At 39.8% G+C, this 12,747-nt stretch overlaps 1 protein-coding gene across 1 annotated transcript in view; it reads left to right on the top strand.

Annotated features, from left to right (window-relative positions):
- The window catches only part of KCNH8 (potassium voltage-gated channel subfamily H member 8), a 369,341-nt gene that overhangs the window by 126,540 nt on the left and 230,054 nt on the right, over positions 1-12,747 (top strand). The window contains exon 3 of the mRNA XM_077809313.1: positions 5,671-5,802. Coding sequence (XP_077665439.1) covers positions 5,671-5,802 — 132 coding nt within the window. The remainder of the gene's footprint in view (positions 1-5,670; positions 5,803-12,747) is intronic.

Raw genomic sequence — 12,747 nt, 5'->3', positions numbered from 1 at the left:
TAACTCATTGCGGTGGGTGTTTGTTTTCAATTACAGTATACTAGGGAATAATTATATCACTAGAGTTACAACAGCCACTAAGTACTACAGCTAGAAAAAAACTATTGAACCTGTCTATCGTTAAATAAATGGAGATCTGACACTGAATAGCTAACCAAACCCTTTCTAGATTAGTGCTCTATAAGGGCTGTATAGGTCAACCTGCCACCACTAATGTAATTGGTACATTGTAATGCCCTTGGAAAATAATTGGGGGAACTGCAGACAACTTTGATCCAAAAACTATTCACGTCAGTGGGAATCTTTCTGTTGACTTCAGTGGTGTTTGGATCAGACCCTAAAAGAATAATTTTGTTGTTTCCCTAACTGTTGGATATGTAATCTGGTAAACTCATGACACTGGGAGGTTACTGTCTTTTTAAATGGAGTCTCCTCTTAATCTGTTGTAGGAGACAGGAAAAAGGAAATTATAGCAGAGTAAAAGTAAGCAGTGCACATAAGGACAAAGGAAGAAGTCAAGTGGCTACACCAAGGACTGCTTAGCTTTTTAGTTTTTGTTCAGTGAAGTTCAAGGAAGTGTAATTGAAGGATTTCAAAATTGTGAGTTTTATAACTGCAACATCCTTTTCAGTCGGTGAATGGAGAGAGGGGAAAAGTGTGAGTAAACAAAGAATGTAAATGTGGATATATACTGCTCTATGTATGCTAGAGTCCATAAGTTATCTACTAGTATATGAAAACTACACTGTATATTATGCCTTAAACATACTAATATATTGTATTAAAAATTAAAAGAACATTAAGGTTGCAGAGTCAAACACTCCAAAGTTACGAAATGACAGAATTAAGGTTGCCTGTGCCATCTTAATTCAGCCCCCTCCTACATGTGCATTATATTACTGTGACTTTATGTGACACTGAAAGTTTGTGGCAGAGCTAAGAATGGAACTCAGCTCTCTTGGGTACCAGTCCAAAGCCTTAAACACAGAAACATCTCCTTGTTGTTCTTACAACCCTCTGTCTTATTCACTGTCCATTCCATGCATCTACAGAATCCTGTAGATCATGCAATTATAGACTGCATCATAATGTGTATATACACAAGAGGTCTGAATTTTTTAATAGAATTTCCGATTTTGCTGCAGCCAGGAATCTGACATTTTGTTTTGTCCTCTTGCCCTGCTAAAATCTACCTGCAGCTGTCTTTAACTCTCCAGCTTTTCCCGTGAACAGAACGGAGTTAAAGCACTGCTGGTCCTGGCCCCAAGCATACCCCTGCTCTTATTTGCCATGGCAACTGGGAATGAAGGATATTTAATGCAGATACAATAAGTTAGACTTACCACCTAATTTAGGAGGTGCTTGCTACAGAATTTGGTACTACTATGCAGCAAAATACTCAGAACCCTGATTACACCTTATCAACAAATAGCCAGTATATGTAGCCTCAGTACCATCTCTATATTCTAATGCCATTATAATACCCTGGAGACGTCCCCTCTAGGTCCCTGTCCAAAATTTTGGACCAGCCAAAGAAGAGACTGCCCCCAAGAGAGTCTGTTGCTGGTTTTACTTTGATCCTTGTGTATGTTGGGACAAGATTTAGAGAGTTTAGCTTGTGCTCTGTGCCCTTTCAATGCTCATGCAGTACAGGTGCTATCAACAAAGCTCATGATTGTATGTCTCACAACTGAGACTTAAGCAGATCTCAGTAGTTGGAGGGGGAAACGCATCATTTTGTAGTGGTCGGAATACTTATCTTTTAAAGTTTCTGGCATTATAAAGGTAGAGTGCTGCTTGAAACCTTAAAGTTGTTTGGTTTTTTGAAGAAAGGTTAGTATCTCAGTTTCCGCACAGACTCCCAGCTGAAGGCAATTTGTGTTTATTTTGATAGAGGGAGTGGAGAATAGGTAGAAGTAGCTGTGAATGAGAGGGTGACCATAAAATAGTCACCTCTGTGTTGCTGAGAACAGCTATTGGGCTAGTTGGATTGCTCTATGATGAGATTTTTCTTTTGTTCTGCCTCTCCCTCCTGTCCTTGATGTGCTATTCTCTGCCTGAAGGATATTAAAATATATTTTGAGACTTTGGATCTTACTGTAAGGGAAAGAAAGGAAGCTTTCTGATAGAGAAGTAGCCAGGGGCAATAAAGAAAGCCCATAAAAATAAAGCTACAAAGGAAATCTTTTTGGTAGACAATGATTTGTTGACAATGGCAATGCCCTTCTAGCTGAAGCTGGAAAGGAATTCTCAGAATCAAATTAATCATTTCAGATAAAGTTACCAATAGAAAATGGAAAGTAATGCACATTGGAAAACATAATTCCAACAACACATATAAAATGATGGGATCTAAATTAGCTGTTACCACTCAAGAAAGAGATCTTGGGGTAAATCTCTGAAAACATCCACTCAATGTGCAGCGGCAGTCAAAAAAGCAAACAGAATGTTGGGAACCATTAAGAAAGGGATAGATTATAAACAGTAAATATCATATTGCCTCTATATAAATCCATGGTACACCCACATCTTGAATAGTGCATGCATATGTGGTCACCCCATCTGAAAAAAGATATATTGGAATTGGAAAAAGTTCAGAAAAGGGCAACAAAAATTATTAGGGGTATGGAACGGCTTGCATGTAAGGAGCAATTAATAAGACTGGGACTTTTCAGCCTGGAAAAGAGACAACTAAGGGGGGACAGAGGTCTATAAAATCATGACTGGAGTGGAGAAAGTAAATGAGGAAGTGTTATTTACTCCATCATAACACAAGAGCTAGAGGTCACCAAATGATGTTAATCAGCAGAGGTTTTCTTCACACATCACACAGTCAACCTGTGGAACTCCTTGAGCCAGAGGATCTTGTGAAGGCCAAGACTATAACAGGGTTCAAAAAAGAACTAGAGAAGTTCATGGAGGATAGGTCCATCAATGGCTATTAGCTAGGATGAACAGGCATGGTGTCCCTAGCCTCTGTTTGCCAAAAGTTGGGAATTGGCGATAGTGGATGGATCACTTGATGATTACCTGTTCTGTTCATTCCCTCTGGGGCACCTGGCATTGGCCACTGTTGGAAGACAGGATACTGGGCTAGATGGACCTTTGGTCTGACCCAGTATGGCCGTTCTTACACCAAATGTATTTGCTAGAATGTATTAATATATATTTTTTAAAATGTCTGATGCCTGTAACATTATTGCCACTAATTCAGTGCTTTAATGGCTGTTTCTGTATTGTTAATGCTAAAACTATAACAAAACAATAAAAAAGAGAAAAGAAATTCAGCTACTTCTAGAGTGGATAATAATAGCTGTTTAAAAAAGCATAGCGGCCAGAAACAACAGTTTTGCAGAAGAAGTGAAGAGTAACATTGTATCCAATTGAAACTATGGGAGAAATTTAGCTAGGCAGAATGTAATTTTAAAAAATGGAATTTGGCCAAGTGATATGAGTTACAGTAATATTCTTTAGAGGCTTGCAATTCTCTCTTTCAATCAGAAAACTAAAAAATTTTACTGATGCTCTTCATTTTGGATACGCCAGTATAGACTGATGTATTGGTTGCTTTTCAACAAATGAGTGACAGGAAGTAGGACCAATCAGATTTTCCCAAAGGTTTTGATAAAGGAGATAACAGTAGTCCTACCCTCTCTCTCTCTGCTTCTTGCTTTGTCTTGCTCAAAGATGCTCACAAAAAAATGTGCTTGCTTCATCATGTCTGCATGAAAAGGAATAAGAAATTCAGGATGGGAAAAAAGAGGGAATAAGCAGGCAGAAATCTCTTGCTTCTGATCTCCCATTTCTACCCTCTTTTATGCTGGTATCTTTGCTTGCACTGTCTTCACAGCTTACAAAATAGGGTGTTTAAAACCCAGGGTAGACCCATTTTGTTTCATCTGCCCTATCCTTCTTTCCTCCCTTTCTCACTTTCCTGTTTTCCTTCAAACTGGGAGCCTTGTCCCAGCTGCAGGTTAAATTTACTAACCTACCTAAATGCTGCCCAACTGCCTCCAGAGAGCTGTGACTGAGTTGGGAGAGGAACAATTGGTTTTCCTTTGAAGCATCCTACTGGAACTTCAACTACAATAACACTTCAAGGGTAACAGCTACATCCCCTGCTAGGCTCAGCCTCCGCTCTCAAGAGGCCGTCAAGTTGATTTTACATTAAAATTTAGATTAGACAGCTGAATTGTAAGCAAATTTGCAGTGCCCGGTACCATTTTTTTAACTGCAGAGTTGAGAAGAGAGAAAATAGGGGGACAAGGACAAGAGCGCCAAAAGCAAGCAGCTGTAATCTGCTCTTCCAATCCATCTTTTCTGAGCTCTCCCATATTTATATACGTATTAGCTATGCATTTTTAACGATAGCTAGTGGCCCAGGGACCATGTTTAGTTTTATTTCATGAGAACTGGAAGTAGCCTTTGAGTATTAAATTGTTGCCAAAAGAGCAGTGAGATGGATAGGATATAGGAGTCTCAGGGTCAGGCATTCCCAAAAACAAATTTCAAATGAAAAAGACTTAATCCAATAACAATGATCCATCCCACTGCGAACATTAGTGGTCTGTTGGTATGCTTGAAGTGGCTGAAGGTAATTGTTTTTGCCTTTGTGACTTACAGAGATGGGCCCAAGCTGCATACTACAATTAGAATCTAGACTGATTTACCCCAAAATCGGTGGGGTTTGGATCCAGGGTTTTGGTGTGAGCTCAGCTTTACTCACAATGTGCTTGAACTATGCAGCAGTACAACACCAACACACTGGCAATAATTAGTTCCTATGCTGAATTATCTGGGTGAATTACAACCCCAGTGCTTAAGACCATCAGACTGAATGTCCTATTTTCCAAGGATGGTGTGACTTTAAAAAACAAAAAAACAAAACAAAAAACTTTCTATTTACATAACGTAATTATTAAGTGACAATTTGACACTAAATAGGCAAGTTGAGTTTTACATTTTAAAAAAAGTATTTTTTACCCAGGCTACTAACCGGTATTATTGCAGTTAACATGTAAAAGGGAAGATCTTTATTGTCATTAATTTTCACAGATAAAATGTAAGTATTATAATACTCATCTTATCTGAAATACAAGGACTTAGAGTTTTCACTTGCCTAAGTTTAACACCTCAGATTTGAATAACTGTACTTTAATTTCTATTTTAAGTCACAAGTCTGATTAGTTTAAATATCTTTGAATTAGTGAAGTGATACACTAGCTACTGGGTCTTCTGCTAAGGGATGATGAGAAAGCCAAGTCTGATGATGAATCTAAGGTAAAGATATTTCATAGTAAACATGGAAGCTTCAGATATCAGAGTTAACATAGTGGCAGATACTCCATTAAAATAGGAAGTGCCAGCATCAGTTAAGATTTCAAAGGAAAAGATGGTTTGAGAGAAGTAAGAAGCTTCATTAAACTCCATTAATGTTCCCAGTAGATAAATTTTGCATCTAAATTAATTCCTTGATTCCACAGAATGCAGCACTACTGAGCTTCGACCAATGATGCGAAGAGATTTACATGAGCTGAACATCTGTGATTTCCTGACTGACCTTCTAAATACGATTTTTTGTTAGAATTACGTTAGTTGCAGCTTTAATAGTTTGAATTTTTTCAGTAAAAAGACAGCTGTTTGAATTTAATTCATTCTGTATCCTTACAGGGTCTTCATTCTGGTGCCTACTGGACATTGTTCCTATAAAGAACGAGAAAGGAGATGTAGTACTGTTTCTGGCCTCTTTCAAAGATATAACAGATACAAAGGTGAAGATTGCTCCAGAAGATAAAAAAGAAGGTCTGTATAGTTTCCAACAAACACTGATAAATACTATTGATTTTCACGTTTTGAGATATAGTCACCATTAAATAAAGGAGTTGGGGTGGAAATTCTTTTGAAGTTCCCTTTTAAAAGTCAAAAGAATACATTTATGTAGGACTTATGGGGCTAGAAATGTAACCAAAATCAAAGAACTAATGATATGGAAAATGCAATTTTGTTCCGTTTTATATTCGTTTTAATTTAGATCTTGCTCCACATTCTACAAGTTAAGTATCAGGGGATAGCCGTGTTAGTCTGTGTCAAGGTTCCTTCCCCACTCTGAACTCTAGGGTACAGATGTGGGGACCTGCATGAAAAAACCCCCTAAGCTTATTTTTACCAACTTACGTTAAAACTTCCCCAAGGTACAAACTATTTTACCTTTTGCCGCTGGACTTTATTGCTGCCACCACCAAGCGTCTAACAAATATATAACAGGGAAAGAGCCCGCTTGGAAATGTCTTTCCCCCCAAAATCCTCCCAAACCCCTTTCCTGGGGAAGGCTTGATAAAAATCCTCACCAATTTGCATAGGTGAACACGGGCCCAAACCTTTGGATCTTAAGAACAATGAAAAAGCAATCCGGTTCTTAAAAGAAGAATTTTAATTAAAGAAAAAGTAAAGGAATCACCTCTGTAATCAGGATGGTAAATACCTTACAGGGTAATCAGATTCAAAGCATAGAGAATCCCTCTAGGGAAAATCTTAAGTTACAAAAAGACACAAAAACAGGAATATACATCCCATTCAGCACAACTTATTTTATCAGCCATTTAAACAAAACAGAATCTAACATATATCTAACTAGATTGCTTATTAGCCCTTTACAGGAGTTCTGACCTGTATTCCTACTCTGGTCCCGGCAAAAGCAACACACACCCCACCCGCTCCAGCTTTGAAAGTATCACCCCCACCCCACCCGCTCCAGCTTTGAAAGTATCTTGTCTCCTCATTGGTCATTTTGGTCAGGTGCCAGCGAGGTTGTCTTTAGCTTCTTAACCCTTTACATGTGAAAGAGTTTTTTCCTCTGGCCAGGAGGGATTTAAAGGTGGTTAGCCTTCCCTTTATATTTATGACAGTCTGTATCCACAAAAACAACAAGGAGTCCGGTGGCACCTTAAAGACTAACAGATTTATTTGGGCATAAGCTTTTGTAGGTAAAAAACCCCACTTCTTTAGATGCATGGAGTGAAAATTACAGATGCAGGCATTATTATTCTGACACATGAAGAAAAGGGAGTTACCTCACAAGTGGCAAACCAGTGTTGACAGGGCCAATTCGATCAGGGTGCATGTAGTCCACTCCCAATAATAGATGAGGAGGTGTCCATTCCAGGAGAGGCAAAGCTGGTTTTGTAATGAGCCAGCCATTCCCAGTCCCTATTCAGGCCCAAATTGATGATAAATTTGCAAATAAATTTTAGTTCTGCTGTTTCTCTTTGAAGTCTGGTAAGCTAAAACCTCTCCAGCACATTATCAATGATCTACAACCTATCCTGGAAGATGATCCCTCACTCACAGAGCTTGGGAGGCAGGTCAGTCCTCACTTACAGACAGCCCCCCAACCTGAAGCAAATACTCACTAGCAACTACAGACAACACCACAGAAGCACTAACCCAGGAACCAATCGTTTCCTACTCTGTCCCCATATCTACTTTAGCAACACCATCAGAGGACCAACCACATCAGCCACACCATGAGAGGCTCATTCACCTGCACATCTACTAATGTGATATATGCCATCATGTGCCAGCAATGCCCCTCTGCTATGTACATTGGCCAAACAATATAATGATTGGACATGTCTGCATAAAGATGTTTACTAATAGGATTTTCTTTCAACCTTTGCTGTCTTCTCTCTGTCCTATATGGAAAAGACCTTCCACCAGCTATTCATTGGACATAATCAAGGAGGGCATAGCAAAACTTACTGATTTCTAAACTATTGAGCATGTCATTTGCAACCACTGCCTTGAGTTCCTGTCATCTATTCTATCCTGAATCCCTCAAAACCCCACTGAAACTACTCTTGCCAAGATCCTTAATGATTTCTTAATGGTCACATCTCAGGATATCTATTCCAACCTCATCCTCCTTAACTGCTCTGCTAATTTTGATGCTGTTAATCATACCTTCCTTCCTGAAATCTTGTCCTCCCTGGGCTTTCATGATGACGTTCTTCCCCTGGTATTCTCCTATCTCTCTGGCTGCTCTTTTGGCATCTCTTCCACTAGGTTGTCATTCTGCTTCCATAGGATCCCATTCTTGGCACCCTCCTCTTCTTGCTCTAGACTGTTTATTTGGGTGATCTCATTTGCTTACACAGCTTCAATTACTATATTTATACTAGTTGATTGCCAAACTAGCTGCCCATTCTTGACTAATTTCACTTCATCTTGGCTCAAATCTCAGATTCTGTCTCTGACCTTCCCTTCTGAATGTCTCGGCAGCAACTCAAACTTAACATACCCAAAAAAGAACTCCTCATGATGCCATCCTTGAAATTGCCACTCATCTTGTGCTCTCTCAAACAGCTGAGTTTTCTTCCACACTGCTCCTATGTATGTAAAGTTCTCCTTGAATTAATCTGTATGTAAACCACTACCTTCTCCCAAAAATCCACTGCTGCTATGAAGCCGACAAGAAATCATCCAAGCAATGATGGCTAGGTTGTACAATAGCTTACCAATGGAACCACATGATGTTAACTTCATTTCCTAGGTCATCTCTCTACCCTTCAGTCTTGTTGTTTGTCACCCTTGCTTGTTGCTTCTTCTTTCAAATCAGACAGTAAGTTCTTTGGGCCAGGAACCAGATCTACTTGTATGTTTGCACAGATTCTAGCACAATGCATTCCCAATTGCTATATGCTTCCCCAATATAAATAATAGTGACTGGTAGTAATGGAGTCTACAAATCCCATACTGAGCAGAGGCAGAAGGAGGAGGGGAGCTTCTCCTGCCTGCAGGCAAGCAGTTTGACCACACTCCCATGCAGCTGCCACAACTGCCAGTCATGGAGGGAGGCACCTCACCTGCAACCAATGAGAGTGGGGGAAGGCCTGCTATAAGAGGAGGATGATCAGAGAGGGAGGAAAGGCAGAAAGGCCTGGGACAGGGAAGGGACAACACCCCTGCACCAGGCTGCCTCCAGGAATAAGGCCCAAATTGACACAAGCAGACCCCGGGCCTAATTAGAGGCCACAGTCCAAGAAGTGCCCTGATCGGGGACTAACCAAAGGAAACCAACAGGGAGCAGTAGGGACCCCCTGCAAAATCACACCAAGGACCGGTGACACAGGCGTTAGAGGGCAATGAACAGTCTCAGGCTAAAATGACAGGCTTGAAACGGCCTATATAACATAGCCAGAAATTTGTAATATTTACTCCTTGGCCTGATTCGGATTTATATTAAGATTATTTCACACCGCTCTGGCAGTGTACAGGGGATTGAAAGTGGCTGTAAATATATATAATAAATTCCCACTGACTTTAATGGCTGCATGATCATTAATACTTAAGGATACTTTATAACAGCATGTTATATACTAAAGATCAGTTCCTGCTATTATTCTGCCTAAAAGCTCCCACTGAAGTCAATCTTGACAGACAATGGCAGGATAAGGCCCTACTGCTTCAATTCTGCACTCATATATGCACATGCATACCACCAAAAGTTGGGAAAAAGTGCATTTAAGGGATTGTAGTAGTCTCTCTGTCAGACAGCTGCTATGGCAATCTGCTACTGTCCTTCAAAAGTAACTGTTATCCATTTAGTGCCGCTGTTTCTTTTTTTTAATTAACAAGTTCTTTTGCTGGATAGTAAGCATGTTGTAACTTTCCACCGTTTACACTGTTAATTTGCCTTTACAAAAATAGATTGTTTTCCCAACCCAGTAATATATCAGAGAAATCCCACCATCCTCCTTGTTTCTTTAAAAATACCTATAATCAAGCACTGTTGTAAAAGATAGCTTTTCAACACCCTCTTTGCCAGATTTGGAATTCTGTAACAAAATTGATGGTCTTTTCTTTCCAACGTACAGAAAGTCTCTTATTTTAGAAAAGCAATTGTTCCCATCAGAAAGGAGGGGAAAACAGTAGTTGTTTTGCAGGGCAAAAGTTATTTCAGTGCTATGTACTAAGTTGGGAAGCCTATTGGCTAAATTCTGATTGTGCTTACATCTTTTTAAATCTGAAAGCAAGCAGATTTAAACTGGAGTTACTGAGATTAGAATCTGGCCCTCAGTGTTGGAAAGTTTAGGCCTCTATTCTGCTTTCGTATACACACAGTAATGTTCTTTGACTTCTCTGGCGGTTACAGTTGTGTTTCTTAGAGAATAATTGGCCAAACAAGTAAAACTTGAGTCCTGATTATCAATGCTTAATCTGAAATCCTGTAAAAAAAATTTATGGTGGAGGAAATTAGGCTTCGGTAAGAGGGGCAATATTCATTGTGACAGTATTCAACCCCCTAAAGTACCTTATGGAGACCATTGTATTAAATTTATGAATGTTTTCTGTATGATTGAGTTCTATTCCATGGGGGAGGTATACCATAGCTCCTCCAGGAACTAAAAATAACAGGGGATGATTACCTTTGGTAATCTGATTAGGGGTGGGGAGGAGTTAAGGCTGAACAGCCTCCCAGAGAAACTAAATGAATCGTTTGCATTGTTCTTAATGGCTGAGGATGTGAGGGAGATTCCCACACCTGAGCCGTTCTTTTTAGGTGACAAATCTGAGGTATTGTCACACACTGAGGTGTCATTAGAGGAGGTTTTGGAGCAAACTGATAAATTAAACAGTAATAAGTCACCAGGACTAGATGGCATTCACCCAAGAGTTCTAAAGGAACTCAAAAGTGAAATTGCAGAACTACTTACTGTAGTTTGTAACTTATCATTTGAATCAGCTTCTGAACCAGATGACTGGAGGATAGCTAATGTGACCCTAATTTTTAAAGGGCTCCAGAGGTGATCCCGGCAATTACAGACCAGTAGGTCTGTCTTCAATATTGGGCAAATTGGTTGAAACTATAGTAAAAAAACAGAATTGTCAGACACACAGATGAATGTAATTTGTTGGGAAAAAGTCAAAATGATTTTTGTGACAAGAAATCATGTCTCCCCAATCTACTAGAATTCTTTGAGGGGGTCAACAAGCATTTGGACAAGGGGGATCCAGTGGATATAGTGTACTTAGATATTCAGAAAGCCTTTGACAAGGTCTCTCACCAAAGTCTCTTAAACAAAGTAAACTGTCATGGGATAAGAGGGAAGGTCCTCTCATGGATCGGTGACTGGTTAAAAGATAGGAAACAAAGGGTAGGAATAAATGGTCAGTTTTCAGAATGGAGAGAGGTAAACAGTCATGTCCCTGAGGTTTCTGTACTGGGACCAGTACTATGCAATTTATTCATAAATGATCTGGAAAAAGGGGTAAACAGTGAGGTGGCAAAATTTGCAGATGATACAAAACTTCTCAAGATAGTTAAATCCAAAGCACGCTACAAAGAGATCTCACAAAACTGGGTAACTGGGCAACAAAATGGCAGATGAAATTCAATGTTTATTAAATGCAAAGTAATGCACATTAGGAAAACATAATCCCAACTATACGTATAAAATGCTGGGGTCTAAATTAGTTAGAGATCTTGGAGTCATTGTGGATAGTTCTCTGAAAACATCCATTCAATTTGTAGCAGCAGTCAAAAAAGCTACCAGAATGTTGGTAATCATTAAGAAAGGGATAGATAATAAACAGTAAATATCATATTGCCACTATATAAATCCATGGTACCCCCACATCTTGAATAGTGCATGCAGATGGATCGCTCCATCTCAAAAAAGATATATTGGAATCTGAAAAGGTTCAGAAAAGGGAAACAAAAATGATTAGGGGTATGGAACAGCTTCTATTTGAGGGGAGATTAATAAGATTGTGACTTTTCAGCTTGGAAAAGAGATGACTGCGTGGGATATGATAGAGGTCTATAAAATTGACTGGTTTGGAGAAAGTAAATAAGGACGTGTTGTTTACTCATTCTCATAACACAAGAACTAGGGGTCACCAGGCAGCAGGTTTAAAACAAAAGGAAGTATTTTTTCACAATGCACAGTCGGTCTGGAACTCTTTGCTAGAGGATGTTGTGAAGACCAAGACTATAACAGAATTCAAAAGAGAACTAGATAAGTTCATGGAGGATAGGTCCATCAATGGCTATAAGAAAGGATGAGCAGGGATGGTGTCCCTAGCCTCTGTTTGCCAGAAGCTAGGAATGGGCGATGAGGGGGTGGATCATTTGATGACTACCTGTTCTGTTCATTCCCTGTGGGGCACCTGGCATTGGCCACTGGCAGAAGACTGGATACTAGGCTAGATGGCCGTTCTTATGTTCATACATTGTGATATCCCCAGCAAGCCAGTCTGCCTAATGGCCAGCTCCTGTGCCTTATTTTCTCTTCAAGGACAAGAAGTAGTGCAATGACCAGCAGTTACCACACTGCACTTGGTCAGCACAGTGCATTTATTTTTAAGATAATAGCCATACAGAGAGAACATACAAACACAATAGACGTTCCTACCTACTCATTAAACATGCCAGAAATCGCCCATCTTCCACGTGGGGAGTCCGGTAGGCCAGTGACTATTAGTTGACATTAGTACCTGAGGTCTGATCCAGCTCCCACTGAAGAATGGAAAAACTCTGTCACAGGCTGTCTGGCCTTTTAATACAAGTCAAGCTCAGCCTTTCCTGAAACCTAGCAGCCAGCCCAAAGCTGATAGTGATTTGGCAACTGAAGGCTCATTAGTGACCTTACCTGTGAATGGGTTAGGAAAAGACTATACAAGTATGCGGTGGTGTGGGGAGACTGCAGAGAAGGCAGGACTCTCCTGCAAGTAGGAGAACCCACAGAG

This window comes from Eretmochelys imbricata, chromosome 2 (genome assembly GCF_965152235.1).
Source record: "Eretmochelys imbricata isolate rEreImb1 chromosome 2, rEreImb1.hap1, whole genome shotgun sequence".
NCBI classification, from domain to species: domain Eukaryota; kingdom Metazoa; phylum Chordata; order Testudines; family Cheloniidae; genus Eretmochelys; species Eretmochelys imbricata.
This window is presented reverse-complemented; position numbering and strand designations above follow the sequence as displayed.